Source organism: Sparus aurata, chromosome 14, assembly GCF_900880675.1.
Source record: "Sparus aurata chromosome 14, fSpaAur1.1, whole genome shotgun sequence".
Taxonomy (NCBI): domain Eukaryota; kingdom Metazoa; phylum Chordata; class Actinopteri; order Spariformes; family Sparidae; genus Sparus; species Sparus aurata.
Window position 1 is genome coordinate 19,885,507 of NC_044200.1, and position 24,233 is coordinate 19,909,739.

At 41.2% G+C, this 24,233-nt stretch overlaps 1 protein-coding gene across 6 annotated transcripts in view; it reads left to right on the forward strand.

Annotated features, from left to right (window-relative positions):
* syt1a (synaptotagmin Ia) overlaps positions 1-23,819 on the forward strand; it is a 185,565-nt gene extending 161,746 nt beyond the window's left edge. For all 6 annotated transcript variants that reach the window (XM_030440196.1, XM_030440199.1, XM_030440197.1 and 3 more), the window contains 5 exons: positions 3,071-3,238; positions 4,605-4,772; positions 8,232-8,349; positions 16,774-16,907; positions 19,464-23,819. In XM_030440196.1, the coding sequence (XP_030296056.1) occupies positions 3,071-3,238; positions 4,605-4,772; positions 8,232-8,349; positions 16,774-16,907; positions 19,464-19,670 (795 nt within the window). In that variant the 3' untranslated portion in view covers positions 19,671-23,819. The remainder of the gene's footprint in view (positions 1-3,070; positions 3,239-4,604; positions 4,773-8,231; positions 8,350-16,773; positions 16,908-19,463) is intronic.
* Positions 23,820-24,233: the final 414 nt, after the last annotated feature.

The following is a 24,233-nucleotide window of genomic DNA, read 5'->3' on the forward strand; positions in this document are numbered from 1 at the left end:
TCATCATCTCGACGTAGTTACTGAGGAATCAGAAACTTCAGGAAAATTACGACCTCCAACTTCGACTTGAACACAGTATGAATCTCTTTGATTGGATGCTTCTTTCCAAATTGCTTTGTGGGAGTTTTAGTGAACTTCTACCTTGAAGGTTTTCTGCACACAGTGTTGAACATTTTACTTTTTTTGTAAATCAAAGAACCAGATATAATCTGGCACAATATGTCAATAAGCGTTATTTGCAGCTCTGGTTGTTACAAGTAAGTTATTCACAGCGCAGATACAAAATAAAGCAGTTTAAATGAGATTTTAGCGGCTGGAAAATTACCAGTCATTGTAATTTGAAGGGGTTTTCCCAGCAGTCACTTCTCTCACTTAAGCCAATTTTGGGTTAATTAAGATGAATAACTTTATTTCAGAAAAGTTCAGGACGTTCGTATTCAGAGACTAACGGGAAAATACTGTGTCCCCACAAAGGTGTCCCTAATGAGTTCAGGGAAAACACTGTCTTAAGTTGGTGTTGTGTCGCTGTGTGTGTCAGCTTGAGTTAAAATACAATAAGCTGAAGCAGCAAACGCACATCAACATTTCCAACCACTTCCTGCTCTTGTCCCTCTTTGAAAGCACCGGTGCCTCTTCCACTGAAAGATGGTTTGACACGCTGTGTCTGCCACCGACTGTGCTGATGGATGGGTGGAAATCAGAAGGACAGCATGCAGGGATGAATGGCTCCACTCGAATTCGAAGTGTCACTTTACAGCACTTAAGTGCAAAACATGGTTACATTTAGGTTCAGGTAAATGACAGCTGGAGTAATTGAACGCCTTTTATTTGCCGTCTGAAATATGTAACTATTTTGCCGTGAGTGATACTCGCAGATGTGCAATTACAGAAGTTATACTTATGTCAAAGTGCTCCATTGAAATCGTGACAGAATCTCATTTCAGTGTTTTGGGACTTGTTTTTCAAGGTAATGTCAAGAAAATGTTGTGCATAACCTGGGGAGCAGATAAATAACCGAGGACACTCCATACTTTCCATGACCGCTTTGTCTTGTGTTCACTGTCGTCATGTGAGATGTTCGTGCAAACAGTACACGTGTGTGTGTGTGTGTGTGTGTGTGGTACATTTACATAAAGTTAATCCATTTCATGACAACCTTTCCTCACTGGAATCTCACCACCATCCAATACAGATATCATAGACTAGACAAATCGGGCTGGGTGCGTCATTGCAACCAAAATATGACATTCTATAAGCAAACTCATGTAAGGTACATTTTGCTCGTTTGAGTTTTCATTACGTTAATATTTGTCATGGAAAAAGCTGCTCTGAAGACATAAAATGAATCGTTATTAAACATGAATGTGTGGGAGCAAACACACAAACAATTTTAAAAGGTGAAGCATCAGATGAATCCAATTAGGGATTAAAAAATAAAGTAATTGTGGAAACTAGAAACTTGTTGTAAACCAGCATTCTTTCTACAGGCCAGCAGGGGGCGACTACACTGATCTGAGAGTCCCATTGTATGTAAGCTTATGAGAAAATGACCCTACTCCTCACTTGATATATAATCTCGGTTAAGAGTTTCCTGATTAGTTTTTGGACTCAATCTCTAGTTTCAAGTCTTCTTCATTACATCATGTTGCCTATTAAGTAAGTTATTGTGCCATTTAGAGTAAAATACATGAATAGATGGTGCAGCTACCTTGTGTGTTACAAGTTGCCACCGCAGCTCCGCACATGTATGGTCACTTCTGGCATCAAAAATCAAGATGATGACGGCCAAAACGCCAAATCCAAGGCTTCAAATCTAATATGCTAATTTAACTTGAAAGCTACATGGATTTACTTGCAGCTAACTAGTGGCAGAAGGTAACTATTGAACCCTGTGGCCGTGTATAAACAGACTGCTCAGATTTAGTTTTAAATTCAGTGTCCACTTTAAGCTTTCAGACTTGTCACACGATCTTCATCAGGAGATTTGTGATGTTAATTTGTGTTTTTTAGACCTATTTTCCAAGCGCAAAAAAACCTTTTAAGCCAAGAGAAGAAAAGAGATGAGAAGTCCTCAAAGTGCTACGGATGACTTCCTTCTCTGCCATCGTTTCCAAAGTCATGACTGAACTTTGAAACAAGCCTACTTCAACTAATTGAGGCACATTGATTTTTACTTTACTGTATTTACCTCGTTTCTCTGAATGCCACTCGTCCAAACTGCGGTCCTCTGCCTCGACCTAAATTAGAATTCCAGTCTTCAGGGCAGCTCTGCTTCTGGCAATTTCTCAAGTATCTTAAAAATCACACCTTTTATCTTACGAGAGAAAAGAAAGAAAGAAAAAAACATGTATAAATCTACGGTAGTTTGACTGAAAATGTAAACCGATCTTCCTTCATACTGGTGATTATGTCCCTCGTGATCACCAACTGGGGGTCATTGTTTCCGCCTTTTTTATTTACCACTGTGTCACTGGTAGCACCAATCAGTAAACTGATGCCGCTCCTGACAGCTGCAGAGCTCCGTGGCTGAGTGCCCTGGTCAGCCTCCAGATTGCTGCTTGATGGCTGCCTGATAGGAAGTTGATTGACTGACTAGCCGGGCCTCCTGAGAGGCCTTCGAGTTGAGGCTCTGACTGGCAGGTCAATCAGCCTCCCAGGCCCCCAATTGTGGTTATCAATTATTGGCCTTATGTGAAGAGAAACAGTCTTCTCATTCCTGCTCTGACACGTCCTGACCTTTACGTTCTCTTCAGCCGCTTCAAGGCTCTGCTGATGTAACCTTCTAATGGTGCTGCCATATCCCAGAAAAATGACACTGAATCATCTTTAAGCTGGCATAATGAAGGAATGATTGCTAGTGTTATAAAAAGAGGGAGACGTGACTAAAAAATCCATTGTTCCTCGAGGAGGGAGAGCAATTATGAAGAACTATTTCTTGACTTTTCTTTAAGCCAGATATGGTTTCTCTGTAAGGATGTTGGTGGGACGAAGGTCCAATTATGATCATTTGATTTAGTTGACAGTCTGACATGCCCTTTCTCAATTATTATCCTTGGTCTTCCTCTTTCAGCTCATGGTGGGGATCATCCAGGCCGCAGAGCTGCCCGCTATGGACATGGGTGGCACATCCGACCCATACGTAAAGGTCTACCTGCTGCCTGACAAGAAGAAGAAGTTTGAGACCAAAGTCCACAGGAAGACCCTCAATCCTACCTTCAATGAGCAGTTCACCTTCAAGGTACATCGAGTCCAGACATTGCTCAACAACATTTCCCAATTTTTAATCCCTTTTTTTTTTTTGTAGCCTGAGATCTTTTGGTTCCACTGACAATCTGATTTGCATGCAGCTGTGAATGCTAGGAAGGTGTGGAGACAGCAACCAGCTGGCACATTAACAAGCTCCTGACAGAATCTCTCTCACACAAACAGTTACACTCGCGCACACACAAACACACCGAGGCTCAGCGTGATTGGGATTAACACAGGCAGATGCACCGCTACACTCTGGCCTTGCCTCGGCCATTATGGATGCATGGCTGTTGCTCAGCAGTGGGGAAAGTTGTGTTATTCATACGACAGTGACGAGCGCAGGTGTGTGGGGAAAGTTAAGCATAATGTGATGTGAAATCCATCTCAATACAAGGTTGATTTTGGGGTGTTTTTTTGTCCTACTTCATTCCAAGTCCGTCTAAAAAACAAGACAGGTGATTATAAACACTGCCAAGATGATGTTTGGGAGATATGTCAAGGACAAAGGAGAGCGACTTATCTTTCTTATATTTATAACAAGACTTTTCCATAAAATAAGTTTCTTCCCAAAGTTGAAACACCCCCTCACCCTCCCTTTCTCACCTGTCTCACCTGTCTTTTACCTATCCTAGCTTGTGGGCCTGACAACACTGCCTGGAAGAGTAGTGATTGATTTGGAAACAGAATCACCCACAGCATCGCAATCAGCCAACACTAAAAACAACATATATCTTACTTTTCTTGACATTTGATTAACTTCCGTAACACCACAAACCTTCTTTGGAAGTCCAGGACTGACAATATCAATTTAGAATGCATGAATCTTTATTTTGAATATACACAACGACAACAACTTTGAATTACCTTTTAATATACGACTACAGACCCTGGCTTCAAAACAAAGACACTGGACATGATACAGCAAACTAGTAAATCAGATTAAATTGCAATAAATACATACAAATTAAATATGTAGGATCAGCATTATTCATTTTTCGGAATCATCAGCTTGACCAGTAGAGGGAAGCTTTGTGCAGGAATTAAGGGAACCTGGGATCTTTATACCGTTTTGCATCTTAACAAAACAATTCAGTTGTTGTTTGCTTTTGGCCTGTGGTTAAATATTTAGTTTCATATTTGGCTCTCGAAGGGAAAGAGTTTGGGCATCCCTGACGGATTCTGAGGATACTTAAGTCCTATGTCTGTCCTTATAAACTTGTGTAATTTGGCTTAATGGGTCATAATGGATGAGCCGTCCCATGTAAAAGAAAGGGCTGTGTATGTAAATACCCCTTTAATTAGACAGTAAACCTCTTGAGCCCTTTTTGACCTGTTACTGTTGTCATCCCGCTCAGGTCCCCTACGTAGAGCTCGGTGGAAAGACGCTGGTCATGACCGTGTACGACTTTGACCGCTTCTCCAAACACGATGCCATCGGCGACATCAAGGTGCCCATGAACAAGGTGGACTTCAGCCACATAACGGAGGAGTGGCGGGATCTGCAGAGCGCCGAGAAAGAGGAGGTACGACTGATTAAAAACCTGTGTAGGCAGGCACAAAAGTTCAATCACTCCTGAGAAAATGGGAAACGAGTCGGTTTGAAATCATTTTGTGACGCCCGTCTCTGTGTCGGGGCTCAGATCTGTTCACCGCTGTTTCAATAAGAGCATTTTTTCATTGGTGCTTGCATAAGTGATATCGCAGTGATTATTTTTGCTGTGTTCAGCAAGCCATTTGTGCTCGAACCACAAATGTGTTGTCGTGGCTGAAGTAATCCATCTCCCCTGGAAATGTCACTTAATCAGATGTCCACACTTCCCCTTCAATTAATAGAAGTGTGACTTTCCAGGCAACAGTTCAGGAGATTCAATTTTCATGGTAAATGTCATGGCATATAGCACATGTTGCGAGGGAAACCTCATTTTTAAGATTACGGCGGTTTCATTTAAAGGTTAATTATAACACTGTCGAATGGCTGCTGGTGTTGTTCCAGTTGAAGGGCATCACTGTACTTCCTTAGCGTTTGGTCGCACAGCAGCACATGACAATTTTACGCAAGGCTTGAAACACCGGAGCGAGGCGTCGTGGAGGTCCAGTTGCGGACACGGACCACGGAACTTTCTACTTTCCACCTTCTGATGAAAAGTATTGAAATGTTTTATTATTACCTGTGTAATGTGAATGCTCTAATCACAGTGTGTCACTGAGCTGTAATTTGAAATGCATAGAAGTGACAATAGAATGATTCATTTGTCAGTTTGTCAGAAAACTTTATAGATAATGTGTCTGCCATAGTAGCTGCAAATTAAACCTGCCAAAGTGAAGAAAAATCCTTGATTACATTTTTAACAGGTCTTTTGACATTTTGGAAAATAAACGTGTTTGTCTTTTACCAAAAGGAAATAAGAAATAGCTACGGCACATATTTATGCCCTTAAACCAAAAGAAAAAGAACCTTTTTACTCTTACAGTTTGTGAAAGCGTTAAGCCACAGGCTGTGCCAGGAGAATGCTTCAGATGTTTTCAGCAGAGAAACGTTATAATTTTCAATAACACCACATTTTTTACAGGTATGCGAATTTTATGGTCAGTGGGTGGTAGTTACAAAAGAACATATTTCAGATTTCTTTGAAATTACCCCACAATTGCCACAATTGTAACCTCAGAATGTATTGAAAATGTCCCCAACATGAACTGAGAATAACAAGAAAATAATTTGTTGTTGAACCTTTTCTGTGAGGACGTCAATCAAGTGACAATCTCCAAAGCCAACCTGAAAATACATATTTGTGCTACAGGAAATTGTATAAATTTGTCAGACACTTCAGTATATTCCATTTTAATTTTAAGGTACTGGACTCTCTTACCTCTATAAAAGTATCTGAGGAGAAGAAATCTCTCTCTGGCTGACATATGCAACTTTTAAATTGAATATATATAAAGCAAACGACGCTCTGTAAGAACTCAGCACAGACAAGCTGCTCCTTCAGTTTGAGTTCAAGTTCTGTGAAAATGGGACAGAACGAATAAAACTAGAGACTTAACAGTTCACAGGTAACACACTCCTCTTTACTCTTAAGGTCAGATATGAAGGAACAAGTTTGGAAAATGCCCTTTGAGTTAAAAAGGCAGCTGTTGGCCTTTTACAGTTCATAGAAAAGATATTACGGGAGCCCGATCGCCGCGCTTGACAGGTGTAATTAACCGCCGGTCCTTCTCTCGCTGGCGTCCAGGGGAGTGTGCATTTGTGTTGATTAAAACCAAGCCCCTTGTCGTCGACGTACAGTGCAAACACTCAGGATAGAGGTTGATACATAAAATGTGTGTTGGTCCTTCACGCTGCTGCAGCCCTCTCCAGCACACTACACAGGGAAATAGGCCTTGATTGGGAGTTGATGAAAGACTCCTGAAATAAAACAAAGGTCGATATTCAGGTCCCGTCTGCCTCCGATTTGTAATCCACGCTCAAAACGGCCACACGTAAAAGCAGATGTGACCTGAGGGAGAGTTATTGGCTGCGTCTGCTTCCCCCTTCCTCGCGTTGATAACGAAAACGGCGAGAAAATGAATCGCTCTCCGCTCCGTGTATGATAATGAGGTTTGTGTTGTGATTCGTGTGAACCGGCGAAGTGATTGCAGTCGGTACTTTTCCACCAAAGTGACGAGTGACACAGAGAAAGAATAAAATTGGGAGCTGATATCAGGGAGCATTCATAACAAAACAAGAGACCGAATCGATTGATTAAATGTGACTCAGTGAAATGAAGCAGTTCATTTGTCACGCTGTTCTGACAGGTTTCGATTGTTGTTTTTTTGTTTCTTTAATGTAAATCAAATCCCATTTTCTACCTGACATACTCAGATCTTTATCGTTAATTCTTTTTGATTTTACACTCTTTGGCCACAGAGTAGATCTATATAAAGTAGACAGCTGTATAATAAACCAAATTCAAACCAACCAGCACATCAGGAGCAGTTTGGGATTCAGTATCTCGCCCAAGGACACTTCAACATGCAGAGCAGGGGAATCGAACCAGCGACCCTCTGATAACAAAACGCTTGCTGGAATTGAATTGATTTAACTTATTCAACAAAATCGTGAGCATGAATTATTTCACAGATTTAAACCCCCTGCTGCTGAGTTTCTCACTTTGAAAAAATAGTAGTAGTGAGATCAGTGTGTGTGTTTGTTTTGGTTTTTTCTGTACTCGAGTATTTAAAAAAGATTTTTACATTAATCCAATAATACAGCAGACAGGTGGCTCACATGATGACTAACCTTGTTAACAGCTTGTCCTGCGAACAGATCAGCAGAGCGCTCTCAATATATGATAAATCAGGAAATGTCTGTGGGTGCATATAATCTAATAAATACTTCTAGTTAAAGCTGCTTATGTCGAACACGGTTCCGTATTTGTTACTTATTTTAATGCAGTAGCAGGAGAGATGTTATTGTAATGTTCCTGGTGAGTAAGACAAAAGATCAATATCAGTAAGGGTAACGTGTTGTAAGTGATTTCCCCAATGAGATCCTGTCTGAACGATCAAAAACTCAGATATCATTGATGTAAGGGAGTTTTTGACTTGTTTCATGTTCTTTTCAAAGCACCAAAAGCAATTACATGAAAGACTTATGTAGATTTTCATGCATATATTCAGCCTAATTACTATAAACACTCTATAACCCCAGTGTCAGTGAGCTGCACTTTAACCTTTAACACCATTAAACTCTCACTTTGCATAAAGACACGTTGGTATTTGCAGCTTTCATCATCCTCTCTGTTTGTGTCAACACGTCTGAAATGTTAAAAAAGGCAAAACTGAGCTTCAGGTTGGGTTGACTGAACAATTTCTGATGTGCTTTGAAGGGGAATCTACGAGCTATTTTTGCCTCTCAGCGAGCATCTGTTGCGAGCACGTCACGCGGCAAATGTGGATTTAGCGGTTAAAACTGTTCTCACCTATGTAATGTCTCCCAACAGCAAGAGAAGCTGGGCGATATCTGCTTCTCCCTGCGATACGTGCCCACCGCCGGCAAGCTGACCGTGGTCGTCCTGGAGGCCAAAAACCTGAAGAAAATGGACGTGGGAGGCTTGTCAGGTGAGGAGAATTGTAACAGCGTGCGTGTGTGGTCGTGTGTGCGCCCGCTGACTCTCCCTCTGACAGGCCCTTTTGTCTGTAATTACACATGCACTGCAGCACACACTTTGCCTCTCCTGCAACGCTAACAACCACCCAAAGCCATCACTCGTCACCATTAGATTTGTCCAAAAAAACAGGACTTCAGTTGAGTTTTTTACTCCCCCCCAAAAAAACCTTCAAAGTTCTGTGAAGACTGCGAAGAAACTCCATTGTTCAGACAAAACGTCGTGTTAAAAGCACACGCTCTGCTGGAGAAAAGACTGAACAAGTCGAACAAATGAAACATATTCAGTCCGTCTGTTTCCATGAATCAAAGAGGGTCGGATGTTTCATTAAGGGACACATTTCTGAGTTTGCCTCATAAAAGTTTAATGTCGGGGCTGTGAAGCACAAAAAGAGGGAATCTCATTTTGTGAAACTCTTTATTACATCCTGTGGGGGCAAGTCAGCAATGTGGGCAAAGGTGCATAGCAGAGCCAGCTGTGTGCACATTACAGCTTTAAATCCAAACACACCTTAATCACTCTGCATTGTGATACAAAGACACGAAGGCATTCAAACTACGGTTCATCTTGGACTAGATTTTGGAAAACAAGACCGCTGAAAGTAATGTTTGCTCCAGAAGTATTTTCTCCAGGTGATATCTTGTGTGAATGCTCTGCTTCAGACTTCAGACTTAGTTGACATACAGAGACTCCATTTCTAAATACAAATGCTCTTCTCACATGACGATTCAAAGAACATATAAAAAAACATCCAAACATCACCATGCATCAACTGCACTGTGAGAACATCCTGGGTTCGAATCCCAGCCAAGACAGGTCCTTTGTTTGCTTGTGTGAGTTTCCTCTTGTGATCAAAGCACTAGGTAAGGTTGCCCACTGCTCTCTAAATGCAGAGCACCAGTTTCACAATGTTGTATATTGTATTCTTCTTCTTCTATTGCATGTAGTTACATATCAGGCAAACATATAATCCATATAACATACACATAGTACACGAGAACAACATCAGAAATTAGATGTGGTGAGATCTAAGTGAGGCACCCCTAGATTAAAAATAGGATTTCCCTGTTTTTTTTTCAAAGTGTCTTTTGTATTTTCATCCTCTATTGGTCCAGCACCTGCCCTGAACAGTTCCTGGATGTGTGCGACTGCTATGCACTGTTTGTTTGTGCGTAAAAGAGCCACAAATGAGCTAAAACATGCTACATTTTCATGATTGTGTTGCAGACAGGTGACACAAGTTGATGCCTCCAAGCAGTTTGTTTTACTCATTTATATCTCACACATGTAGCAGATATTCACTGCACGGCGCTGTATGAAAAGCACAAAGATTCACCATTTAGACAGTGAGGTCGAGGTGTCCGTGCAAACACAAATGCAGAATCACACAATAAGCTGCCACCTCTCCCTCCTTCCTACCGCTCCTTTGACTCCTTCAGTGGTTCATTTCAAATTCCCCACTGTGCACTCGCCTCCCGCCTCTCCTTGACTCTCTCTCTAACAATTACCATACACCTGGGTCCACTTGCTTTCTGCCTGACAGCCCGGTCTCTCCATATAAGCCTAAACATCCTGCAGTACAGTAACACGGCGCACATTAAAAGCTCAGAGCTCCCTTTCATCCATCAAACCAGCACAAGCAGCCATTTGCCAGAAAGAAAAAAAACACACACCTCCCCCGCTGCCATTTTATGCTACCGGCATTAGCTCTCACCTGTTCCCATTTGCATCGTGGGATTGTTCACGTTTTGAGTCGTCTAGCCAGTCTGGAAAGAGTGTGAATGTGCTCACTTTGAAGGCCAGGCTTCTCTCGGACAGAGACAGGAAATAGCAGGGAAGCCAGACAGTTTGACACCACATACTGTATGTCACATTTAATTGGGACATGTTTCATTCGTGTGCACTGGTCTGTGGGTTCCAGGGTGAATTAATAGCATGCAGTAATAGCACAGTGCATGTTTTCTAATTACACACAACCAGAATATACTCTAAATTGCAGTTGGACTTTTGATTTTTGTTGAGTTGCGACTGCTTTTCTGTTCTGGGAATGGGCTTAAAAGTGTAGCAGATGGATGAAATAATGGGCAGGTCTGTAATAACAATAATTAGCCTCCATCCACAGGGCGGCTCAGCCAGAGCTTAAGAAGGAGGACAAGTAATTGATGGCCTGGGATCAGCCTTCTCCTCTATTGTCATCCTGTTTACCATGCCTAATTATGGCTCGCAGAGGAAGATGTGGGTATTATCATTAACCAATGTATAATCAGAAATAATTCTTTTGATTGGCTCCTCATGAAACATCCCCACAAATCTACCTCCGTGCTGCGTCTCTTAGAAAACAGATTTTAAAAAAATAATATCTTAAAAGGTACAATCGACTGTCGGTGCTTCTCAGGATCGTTGTTACTTAACTGCGGTGATGCACCGAGCACCATGCTCTTTAGCTGTCGTCTCAAAATAATCCTCCTTGCAGTGACTCCTCTCTCCGCTTTAGCCGACTCCACAGCACTGTATAGTTACCATACATATTCATTATGGTGAGCTGTAGGCAATCAGATTTCGAAGACCCCTGTAACTCCAGTGGGAAGCACATTTTACAGCCTCACAAGTAGAAGAGAGTTATAAAAGCTGGTAATTGCACCAGCAGGTAAAGTCGTGGACCACTCTCTCAACCTCCGGCAGATGTATGGTGTTTAAAATGTGCATTTTACAATATGTCAAGTTACTATAATGTGTCTCCGGCTTGGTGCAGGATTTAAAGCTGATTCAGAGTCAGAAGTGTGTCGGACACAAAGGCTAAGTGCCTGGAAGCGACTCCAAATGAAGAAAAGCGAGTTTATAAAGGTAGTGGCAGCAAAAGTGTTTGTCCCATCCTCTTTGTACCTTCCCAGAGGGCTGTGAGGCAACGCATACGAGGTAATGGCTCACAGTGAGGGAGGTTATCAAAGCACACAGGCGCCGTGTCGGCGGTAATGAAGCCGCACTGCCGCGACCTGGTGCTTCAGCTCACCATCAAGCCTATCGGCTGAAAGGTTTATTTGTTTTGTTGCTGTGGCTGGTCGAACTGAGAGGTTTCTCCCAGTCAGTAAAGCGACAGGCCAGAGCGATCATTAAGATGATGAACAGGCTCTGAGAGAAGGAAGCAATTTGAAAGAGATTAGGCCAGTGCAACATTTATTTTGTGAGTGTTTCTGTCAGAATTTTGCTTTAATTTATAGAAATCCCAAAGAAGTTGCAGATATATAACCAGTACCATATGTCCAAGACCCCCCTCTGATGTTTTGAAGGAGGTCAGTCTCTGCGCCTCAGAGAGGAGCTTCACTGTACATGCGTGAGCTCTGGCTGCATGTGTGTCATTCACCAGCGAGTTGAGTGTGTAAAACTAAACCGACAGTCACCCCTGGATGCACCCACCATGGCAAATCCAAAATGATGGGAGGAAAGCCGAGATGACAACCAGGCTATATTTGGCACAACTCTGCCATCGCCAGCAGCAGCCTCACTTGATGAACATGGAAATATTAGCAGAGGGAAGAAACTATTTTCTTTGTGTTGTGCATCTGCACATAACGTCGTGTTGAAGCCTCCACTGTGAGAGGCAATACCCTTTCTATCGAGTGAGCCACAGCTGGCAATTATTCCCAGATTGAAACACAAACTGTAAGTAACCACTTTTAAATTAGACAGCTTTAGAAGCTCTGCTGAACTCTGCAGCTGATTTGCCTCCGAGCTCATCACCTACCCAGAAGTCTGCTTCGAGCCTTTTGAAATATATGGACCACTGATCGCGCATCGCCTCATAAAACTATGGCCAAGATCCAGGAGTCAGATGAGTAACCCTGAAGATAGCGAGGGCAAGCCTCTGTGCTGTACACATATGTGAGGGAAGTGCTCCCGCATCAGGAGCGCTGGCATTCATCCATGAAATGGGAGAGATTACAGTCGTCCGGGATAAGACGGTAAAATGGACCGGATATGAGGTACGACGAGCCTCCCAAAACTCAATAATGCCAAACTCTCATCTGCTGACCAGAAAGATAAGAGGCGTCTGGATAGCACTGATCTGGCGCCGCAGGTGTGTTTTCTTTTTTTCACCCTGAGAATGGTTATCTGGCATAATCCTATTCAGCTGTTGTGTTTATTCAGGCACAGTTGCCGATGGGAGAGGAAACACGACCTGTTGTAGCAGTATGTCAGCAGCTATGACAGATATCATTACAGTTGTCAGCTGGCCACACCCCTCCACAGAACAGTGATTTTCCTATTATATTTTAGCATAATAACTAGGCAGGGTAAGCATTAAAGTCTGGAAAACTGTCTTTTTCAAAACCCCAAAATAAAGCAAAAGTTTGAAGCAGAAACAGGCAATTTTAGCGTTCACAACGTGGCTACTGTCCAAAGCAAAAAACAACTGTCAGAGTCACAATTTGACCAAGAAATCACAATCTCAGTGCTTTGAGAAGGCCGTGTAAAACATAAAATAAGAAGTCAGGGTGTTTTTTTTTTGCTTACTGATCAAATAGAAAGAAAGTTGGATTTACACCGTCTGAAGTCCTGGTGATGAGAGGAAACATATCAGCAGGGAAACAGGCACCGGAGCGCTCTCTATTTAGTGGATGCCCGTCCGTTCGCTCTTGTTTACCTCGGTTTCTTTCACTCTCCATAGGTGATATCTACAAAAACAGTTTTCATTGGCAAGCAATTAGCATCCTGCTTTAGTCTGCCTGTCTAGAATCAATGACCCATTGTTTCACAGCCCAGTCGCCAGGAAATTTGTTGGCAAAGTACATTTCTGCAGAACTAGATTTGTTGAAAGTTTTCACTTTTCTTTAGGTTTAGATTTCAGTCTTATCTTGTGACTTACGCTGTGCGTCTGGTCTGGTTAGATTTAGGCACAGGAACATTTAGGGGGGGAAATGACCCATTTTTCTCGCCACAAACACAGCTGGAGATGAACTTCCCCTCAAAAATATTGTTTTTTTGTCGCCACAAATGTGTTATAATGCTAACAAAAGTTAAAATGTCAGTCTCTCACGCTGACAAATGTGCCTTGTCGTCTTTAACTCCACCACCATCCTCTCCGCCTCCAAACATGGAAGTTAGGTCATAACCCCGTAATGTGAATGTGACATTACAGGTTTTGTGGAAATGTCAATAAGATACGTAGCCTACAACATGTACAAATGTGAACGTGTCATTGCAGGAACATTAATCTTCAACATTATTTCTTGGCAGCTGGGCTGTGTTTCAAACCTCACTGAGACTTCAAGTGTCAGTTTGGCACTGTTATCATTGTAAACTGCACGTACGACGTGCAAGAACAGAAAGCTTGGCAGGCAAAGCAACATAAACTGTGGGGGCTTTGGATTAGTGTACTCTCATTTGTTCTTTAATGCCATTTGTAAACAAAATGGGACATGGTGTCACTACAAAGTGCTATTCCAATTTCGAAATGGTTCTTTAAACTTCTCTTTGAGCACAAACCTCACTGATCCTTTCTGTAGACGCTGTCTGCGCTTTGTCATTCCTCAAGCTTTTGTGCTTTACTGTCTTTAGATCTGTGAACTTGTTGAGACAGAGGTCTGCCTACGCGAGATTAGTTTGAAAAAAGGAAAAAAAGGAACCGAGGAGATTCTATGAGCAGTGACAACCACCCGTGGCTGATCAGACAAAGACAACCTACAGAAACTTCACTCATTCAGATAATCCAGGCGGGGTGAATGTGACATCCCCGGCAACTGATTTGTGGGAATTCAGTGCAGAAAAAATCCACAGAATAACACTGAGATGTGTAGGATTTTAAGTTTACGTGATAAAATTCCTAAACATCCATGTTAGTGGTGCACATTTTGAATTTTCGATGGATAAATCTGATGCATAAAAGGCTCGTACTGCTGTTTGGAACACAGATGAGGCTGGAGAAGTTCCTCATTTAGACTCTGTTGGATGCACTCTTCCTACTCAAAGTGACAACACACACACACACACACACACACACACACACACACACATTCAACCCTCCCTCACTGTTTTTTTCCATCCCAGCACTCCAGCTCTTCTCAGCAGGAGAGCAATAATGGACACCCACTCCATTAGGAGCCTGTTACCTTTTCGCTCACATCTCTGTCATATATTTATTCCCCCTGCTTTTCCCCCCCTCTTACTCTGTTTGTGTGGTTTCCTCTCTATATTCATGTCGGCGGCACTGGACGAGTCTGCAATCAGGTCCTTATTCCCCCAAATTGGATAAAAGATTAAGGGAGCTAAGCTTGTTCAGTGTTTGCTATTGCTAGAAATCCCACAATGTTCCAGCTTAAAAGCAGAGATATTATTCGGAGCAGCACACACAGATCCAGATTATCAGCGCATGCAGCGTTTCAACAACTAATTATGAGCTCAGTTTCAAAGTCAGACTTGTTGTTCGTTCCCATGCATCGCTCTGAGGTTCAGTCGCTACGGGGCACTCCCTCATTAGCATCTCTGAGATTATCATTCGTTTGGGTCTTTCTCAAGCAGCGTGTTGCCTTAAATGATGAATGACACAAAGTTGCTTTCATAAATTTTTCTCTAATGACTTGTGTAGTTTTCATGAATGTGGCTCGAGATCATTGAGGAAACAGAATCTTCAACAACATTTTTTATACTGAAATCCGTTGCCTGTGCTTTATGTGTTCTTTTAATTTATATGAAGTTGCTGAGGAGTGAGTTATCTCGCTTCTGTCTCATCTCTGTTGAGAGTTGCACATGTGCAGTACAGATCAGACGTGGAGGCCGCTAAACAACTGGTTTGTTAGTAGAGTTTTACTTCAGTCTCTTTTTCAAACTCAGCGCCTGCTCGAATGAAGTCGGATGGAAACTATGAACAAGCCAGCATCCTGAAAGCGTCTGAAATAAAAGAGGAGATCAGCGTGTTCAGCCAGGTGTTGTGTTTTTCATCACAGCCCATTGGAGCTGTTGTTGTTAAATACCTGTGACCTCTGCAGAGTCATTTGGCGCAGGGAAGAATGGAAATTGTTCACATTCACATTGAAGACAAATGGCAGATGTTGGCACGTGTCGGTAGGTTTTTTTGTCCCGTGTAAAAAGAGTATTCAAAACGTGAAACGCTGGATACATGGCCAAGAAATCGATCGGATCAATTCAGGCCACAGATGCAGAAATCACATCATTTCATTTTGTACTTCATTAAAGTCGACTGCCATCAGCAACAGATAGTGAAGTTCAGGAGTTGTGACATCAACTTACGGCAGGATTGTCAACTATTCAACAATGCACCATAATGCTCTTGATGCAGCAGTAGATTGTATTTCATGCGGAAATTTTTAATGAATAGAAGGGATACATCTTTTAATCACTGTAATGAACGAATACTCATTTATTTTCAGTTCCCTGTCTGTGCCTCTGAAAATCACCGTGTAACTTATTAAAGCCTTCTTCTGGACTCTGTTGGATCTCTCTGAACGTTCAAATCAAGCAGCTTCACCTGGTCTCTTTAATGGCTCAATTAAAGCCAAAAACACGGTATTTATTCAACAATTTAGGAAAAAAGGAGACTGCTGCCTGCCCTCTCATCAGTTATTCCTCTGAGCCCAAACCGAGACGCTCACTCTCCTCGTCTCCCATTTGGTTTTAATGACAGTTTGAAGATTGTAAACAAATCAGGAGGAGTAGTGTCACGTCATAAACGAAAGCGATGGGTGGTTTGCCATTTTCAGGAACGCACTCTACCTGATTACCAGAGAGTGGCTGCAGACGGACGCAGCAGACCACTTGGGCACCACTTCAGATTGCTTTCGGACGGATGAAAATGAGGCTCTTGAATGGGGAAGGTGAACTGAGTCATGTAAATACGCAAGACTCCCTGAGCCATGTTTTTTTTTTAACAAGCCTATTGCTTGTTTTGGAGGTATCTGTGTTGATATATATCAATGGTAAAGCTGTCAAAAAGAGCATTTTCATGTTAACAATGGATAATATTTCACTTGTGATGAGAATTTCCACCTGACTTTGCAGTTTCTTTCATCTCTAACCAGGTTTTTAGAGTCCTTCAGCTCATCGCTTTGTTGTTTAACAATCTGCAACTTAACTGTTTTGGCTGAAGTTCTCATCAGTGTTGTTTTCAGATGTAACCCCGTCGCCCCTCGTTAAGTTTCAGTTTGGGATGTCCAAGGGAAAAAGTTTGGGCACCCCATCGTAGAAGTTGGTGGTGGAGAACAAAAGAATTGAACATCTGACTTCCATGAATCAAGTGGCCAGAATCACGACTTCAAACCAATTCTGCCAAACTTTCTACAATATGGGACCTTTAAGGGCAAGAAAATGTAGAAAAGATGAGTGTCTTCAAATTAAAGACTGTAATGTTACTTTTCTTCTGCAGATCCATACGTGAAGATCCACCTGATGCAAAACGGCAAGAGGCTGAAGAAGAAGAAGACGACAATCAAGAAGAACACCCTCAACCCTTACTACAACGAGTCCTTTAGCTTTGAAGTCCCGTTTGAACAAATCCAGGTACATCTTCATACATTCACATGAAAATCCTGAATTCTCTAAAAGCTTATGTGCCGTACAGAATGAACAACTCGTACTGTAGGAACCAGCAAACAGTAGTTGCATAAAGAATGGACAAGTGGAGGCTCATTTAGTAAATAATCAGTTTAGAGGCTTTTCATCACAACAGTGTAATCAAAGGCACTTCACTTTAAATCAGCCTTGGTTTCACAATTTGACAAGCCTATTGCTCAGTTGATGTTATTCTCTAGACTTGTTATTGCCTGTGGCGTGTATCTCAACGCTATATGTTGCATGTCTCACAATGATTACAATGCGCATCGTGCATCAATTACAGTATATTCAAGACAAAGAAAACATAAAGCCTGAACCTATAAAAGGAAAAGAAAAAAGAAAATGCAGCCATAAAAGGAATAGCAATGCACAACATTACCTCTTCAGGCAAGATAGTAATTGAGTCAAATTGATTAAGCCTGTCACAGCTCACAAATCACGAGTTTGGGTCCACGAGCCTCAGATTCAGTTTGAACTGATGCTGATACCAGTGTGTTGGATACATTTGCATTTCTTATCTCATCACTGAAAGCCAGGTTGATCATTAAGTAATTATTAGTGCCACTGAATTAATCATAAACCTGTCATTAATTAGGGGTATCGAACGCTCTCTTGAAAGCCACGAGAACACAAATTCCCTGATTTGGTTGTGGGGAATCTTTCACACACCAGCCAGGCTCCGTAAAGAAGTTGTAGTAGATGTTAAACTAATGGACTGTTTAAAGCTCTTAAGGCCTCTGGCTGCATTGCATCTGATTTTAAATGAAGACACTCGGAGCTGTGCTGATTCTTAATTAAACTCACTCCCACAATGTTACCTCTGTTGTAGGGAAGCAAATACAGTCTGTTAATCGATTTCTCACGCAGATTCGTTCCCTACTCTGTTTACATTTACTACAAATTGTACTGACTGCTTATAGAAAGCTGCCATTTAAGTGCTTTTTCAGTTAAACTTGACCTCAGGATAATTTGTGTGATTAATCTAAAGATTTGGATTGTCTCAGCGATTGTGTGGGAATTAAAAAACAGTGCTTTTAATTGGTCTATTTCCGAACACTAACACAAGCTTTGTTAATGACTGAAGTAGTTCCACGTCCTCCTTGATAAACACACAGTTAGCTTGACAGTGACACCATTTACATTCATTTATTTTAATCTATAGGCTCTTACACATTCAGTTTCCCCATAAACTTTGTCTCCTTTTGTTTGTAACTTATCTATGATCATTTTTTAATAATTACCTACTTAAGATCTGAGATGTGAGAGATGTGGCGTTAATTTATTGATTAAATGTTAATTTGTTATCCCCAATCATTTCGGACTCGAGACCTTAAATAAAAATCAGATGCAGACCTCTGAGTAATAAGTCAGAGAACCCCTGATTTAGAGTTTCTTTTAAAGAATTTTATAAATCCAAGGAGAAGCTGACAAAGAGTGGGACTGAGAGAAAGAGGCGCAATTATTAAAAGCACCACGGATTTATCATCGGCCATTAAATCGTCTACTGCCTACGATATATCAAAATTGTGCACATTCATCATATCAGGCAACACTTTATGTCATGAGATTGATGACAATCTTCCCAATTTACCCTGAGAAACAAAACTAATGAGCTCATTTCAATGGGAAATCAATCACAGTCATGACAACAGACGCAACAAAACAATATTGATTTGCTAATATCCAGTCAAAGAAAGCTGTCATTCAATTATCTATTTGAAGGTAAACTGTCCCTTTAAAACCCACCTAACCCTAACTGGCCATCTGGAAACCTTCCTCAGCGTTTCATTACATGGCGTATTAAGCATGCTCTTTAAGAACAGGCTCTGTGCTCACGCAGGTGGCAGTAACTTCATCTCAGTGTGCCAGTGGATCGAAACTTAATCAGAGCTCTTTGTGCACAGATTCATATTCTCTGCCAGAGATTGATGCCCAGGTCACTCCTCTTTGCATGGTCCCTTTGAATAAACACATGCCGAGGCTGAGTCTCCGACCTCTGAGTAATCACACATTCTGCCGTGTTTGGCTCTGTAAATAACCGAAGCCTGGTCTGGGATGTCAGTCACTGTTGATCAACATTACTGTCTGAAGTAGCGCCTCTTTCTCTGCATTACTGTACTACTTAGAGTAATAAGTAGGGACTGTTAGCGTAGGTCAGAAATAATATTCAACTATATCATGAAACAAATTTAAACAAATACAGGTTGTGGAGGTAAAACAAAAGTCAAAATTTCCTTTTATATTATTGTGGTCTTCAGGACTGTCTATCAGCAGCTAATATAGCCACACCTGTTTAGATGTTATGACAGTGAACACATCACAATATGTATGACTAGTGTAGAGGGTGGTCATTTGGATTCAGCCATGCTGTTTATTAAACAAAGTGAAATGTTACGTTTAGACTGAAGCACACATGTCTGTCTGGAGTTGAGAGATTAACCGTCTCTATGCTGACGACACCTCGATTTACATCTACGTTCTCTGCTCTCTCTCGCTCTACAGAAAGTGCAAGTTGTTATAACTGTTCTGGACTATGACAAGATCGGCAAGAACGATGCCATCGGCAAGGTCTTTGTGGGCCTCAACAGCTCGGGGACGGAGCTGCGCCACTGGTCCGACATGCTGGCCAACCCCAGGAGACCCATCGCCCAGTGGCACGTGCTGAAGCCTGAGGAAGAGGTGGACGCTCAGCTCTCCACCAAGAAATAGGCAGGGCCCTTTCAGCACCTGCCTTGTAGTACTCTTTAGCCAGTATGTGTAAATACCTCAGTGATAAATGGGTCCATCCATGTAACCCCGCCCCCTCTCTTAACCCCGCCTCTCCTGATATCACAATCAACCCTAATTCCTGCGACATCCCTCCCTCTGCTTTTTTTCTATCAACTTCCCTTCGTTTCTCGCTTTCTCTTTCGTTTGTTCCTCTCTGAATCAGCAGTTTTTGTTTCCATCTCTGTGCCCTTAATCGCCCCGACCAAATGCCCCCTTCTTTTAAGCAATATGATCTGTATAGATAGCGCATGACTGAAAGAATTTATTGTACCACAGTTGTATATATAAGTATGCAGACAAAAATGATTTCTAGTTTATGTGTTTGTATGTTGTTACCCGTTTCCTAATCTGTGTATATCTTGATGTTTTTAATAAGATGTTCTATTTTAAATTATGTAAATGCAGATATAGAGGAAAGCCAATATTATATATCCCAGGATTTAAAAATTCTACCTTATTACCTTATTGCATTCCAGTAAAAACCAAGATGAATTCCAACCTGCAAGACACTAGTGGAAATATAATCACATTGTAAAGGACGATGTCTGGCTATAAGGTCACAGAACAGACGGATATGTACACACAATTCTCCAAAATACAAGGCCATTAACTACTATGGTTCTGAGGGAAAACATTATGCTGCTGGAAATTATACAAGCACATGATTTCGTACGACTTTTTCTACTTATTTCCCAATCAGAGGACCTATATGTTTAGCTTGACGCACAGAAACCGTAGTTGATACAATCCAGTTAGCATTTCATTTCTCCATGTTTGGCAGAAATAGGTCCTCGTTTTCACTTCTACCAGCTCCTTTTCTTTTCCAAAAAATGGAAAATATTGACTCCTTCAGAAACAGTCCCCATGTGATTTAAAAAAAAAAGCAAAAAAAAAAAAAGCACCAAGCTGTAGCCATTGTGTCCTTAAGCTCGTTTAACAATATTTTGTTAACCGCTTACTTTGAACAGCCTTGTCGTTGTTGGAAGTATCTCGCATTTAAGGCCGGGGTCCGATCTTTGAGAGGGCGTTTGAGAAAAAAAAACACAAAAAAAGCGTCGTGACTCTGGTTTTAAGAGGACTATTTTTTAGAGCAATTCAACGTCTTGACTATTTTTAGTAAACTGCATGATTTTTTTTACAATCTTTACTAAAGGCTGGGACGGGCGGGGGGGTGGAGATCTACTGACACCGGGGGCGGTCTCTTCTGATACGATCCCCTTGCCTTCAATCAGAGGAGAGGAAAGAAAGAAAAATCAGGAGGGGTGTTCCAAATTTGGGTCGACGCATGCCAGCGTTGACGGAGGCGAAGCGAGTTTCTAAACACTGCCATTTCCAGGGAGGTGACTTATGTAGAGGCCCTCTCTTCATGCACACTCCCACTTGCTAGTGGTTGTAGCTTTGGTTTATCGGGAACAATGTCTTTGGCTGCAGTGGTGCCCTGAGTCGCAGTCTTTGCTTTGCGTTGCCTTCTCACAGTGACAATAGAGTTAGCCATGTTTTACTGCCAATTTTAACTTTTACGTGGCTGCTGTTTTTGCACTGGATGTCTTTAAACTTGCTTGTTGACTTCTTTAGAACGACATTTTTGGACAATTGTTGGCTTTATTTCAGGACACCTGACAGAAAAAATCCGCCTGCTCGATCGGCTTAATTAAAAGAGATGACAAATCACGTTTCAGCCAACAGCCGTTGCATCAGTTTTGTTTGTTTCTTGTTGGCACCGGACTACACCAAGAGAAGGAGAAATAACCGTAAAGTTAATGGTCTGCGTAGGCTATTAGTCCATCATGTCCTTTACTACGGGTCCAATTAGCAAAGGAATAAGTTTTAATCCATGAAAACCATGAAGTCTCTTATCTTGGAGGAACCTCTTGCATATACTCGATGCTAGCTTCAGGAGGACTTTCTAAATGTTTTCAATGTTATTGTGTAGTTGATAGCACTATTATGAAAAAGCTACTTGTCATTCCATATGAGTCTCTGAGGACTGCTTTGTGTATCACTGTGACTGCCGTGTGTGCTTAGAGATGTAGACTTATCAGTAGGTAGCGAAAAACCAGTTTGTTCTGTAGTGATGTCGTAGCGTTTAATGCCATTTTCCCTTCTACACGCAGAGGAAGAGAGCGCGCATGACGTCGCCCGAGGAAAAAAAATAAAGAGGCGGAGGGTCGTTTTATCCGAGCGCGAGCAGGTCGCTTCACACAGCATTTTGTTGAGCACTGTGCAATACTTGTATGTTCATCCCATAGTGTTAACGTGGGTGGCGTCGCCCGAGAAAAGAGAAAACAAAAAAAAAAAAGATTCTAACTCTTAAGAGGATGATCTCAGTCCAGAGAGATGTTTCTCCTTTCCAGTGAAATGGTTAGGACACAGCACACGTAGATTCAGCGTATAGGTTGGAGCTTGACACCTCTGTTTAGGGTTTCCTCCCTTTTCGCAGGTTTGTTTTTCTCCTCTTGCACACAGTTCCAGCATCAGAAGTTTCAGGGAGTATTCGTTTTAAAACCAAACGAGATTCTACATTTAAATAGCCCCTTAAAAAAAAAAAAAAAATGCCATGTATATATTTACATAATCGTGTCAAAAATGTATATCTAGAAATGAATATAAAGTGATTATTCAGCCGCAAAATATCAGTTAATCTATCATCCACATACTATATCTCATCATCGTTACGTCATCCTCGTTATGGATTTCTTTTATTTTTTATTCTTTTATCTGTTAACTGCTCTGTTCATTCAAAAACTCCTTTTATATTTGAGATGAAAACTCTGAATGTACAGTATGGACTGTGTTGGTGTAGATTACTTTTACCGTGAGATTAGATGTACTTTGCACTTTTTGTTGTTAAAAGAAAGAAAAAGTCATTGTGTTTATATTTTTTCAACTATTACGAATTGATTTCATAACTCTCCCCCCTGTCTGATTCCCCAAAAAATCACTGAGTAGATAAAACAGCTGCATTCCCCGATCCCTCTGTCACCGAGGGGTTCTCTTATTATTTGACATGTTTCACATAATGTAGATCCATGAACTCCAGTACAGCTTCAGATTTAAATGAAACAAATGGATTAAAGTACAGTCAAAAGAATAATTCCCCTAAAACACAGACTTTAAGTATTTCAATCACACATTTCACAATTTCTAATGCAAGCTTTTTAAGTACAGTAATGTGATTTTTCGAGTTTTATACATGAATTTTATGTATAATACTTGAAAAATTGCATCTAATGAATAAAATTAGGTGGAGTTTTTATGTGTGATTGACATAAACTATATGTAATTTCAGTCACACACACGATTTCCATGTCGCTCTTTTACACACGTTCTACTTAAAGTATGTAATTTATCATGCGAGTCGAAGTCTTATGTGTGATTGAAATAAGAACAGTCAGTGTTTGATGAGATGTTATTTTTAAAGGTTAAGGCTCTGTAAAAACTGGCCTGAACAATTCGATAATAACACATAAACGGTTGTACTTTCGGAATAATCCGATCAAAGATGAATGAAAATCAAACACAAAAGGGAATTCAGCAACGAGCAGCGCTGCAGGACCCATTGGATTGCGAGCGAATCAAAAGCCATTACCCCGCAGCACAATGCTCCTCTTATTGCAATTTCCTGCCAAAGTATGCACGCATAATCAAACCCCTAAATTCTCCTCTTGTAATAAAAGAAAAACTTATCAAGCTCTCTGTGTGACAAGATTCTCTCCAGTGACACTGACGAACAGCCACACTGACCTTTCAGAAACAAAGCTGTGTAAAGTATTAGAATCTGATGCTGTAGAAAGATCCTAGTTGCCTTTGTGTATATCAACTGCCTGCTTGAGTATTTTGTGTGTGGAAAACTTTTCTCTGTAATCTTGTAGAACTGTTCGGGGTGTTTTTTCCTGCCATATCGCTCGCGGTGACGGCGAGCCGCTGACGGTTATATTTGCTGTGTATACCTTCATTTTTGACGAGGTGTTTTACAGTTTTGTTTCACTTTGTGTAGTGATTCACTCTGTGGAGTTTTCTGACTGTTGTTATATAACTTCATATACACAAATGATCAATAAAAATGTTTTATTTCCTGTTGATACAGAAGCTTATCATGTCATGTTTTTCATTTGTGATGCACGGCGCGCCGAGTGGCACCAAAGCGTGTACAAGTACTGATCCAACTTCTTTACCCAAGCTAAAGTAATAAAGTCCAGGCTCTGATATGTTCTCACGTATAAAAGTAGAAAGTCTCCCGCTGAAGGACATTTCGACTGGACATTTCTGTGCTAACTGAACTTGTTCATATTAATACAATTCAGAGACTATTACACTTTGTCCAAGCTGTTCCTAAACACACCTCAAAGATAGTTCACTGTCGAGTCTGTTTCTGTCTTTTTTACGTTGTTTCGTCCCTCTACGTCTGAACTGACAGTTTAAAATCAGTCTTGTGATGTCAGGAAGGCACCGTGCAATGACACAATCTAAAAAAATATTGATAATTCCCCTCAAATGCATTAA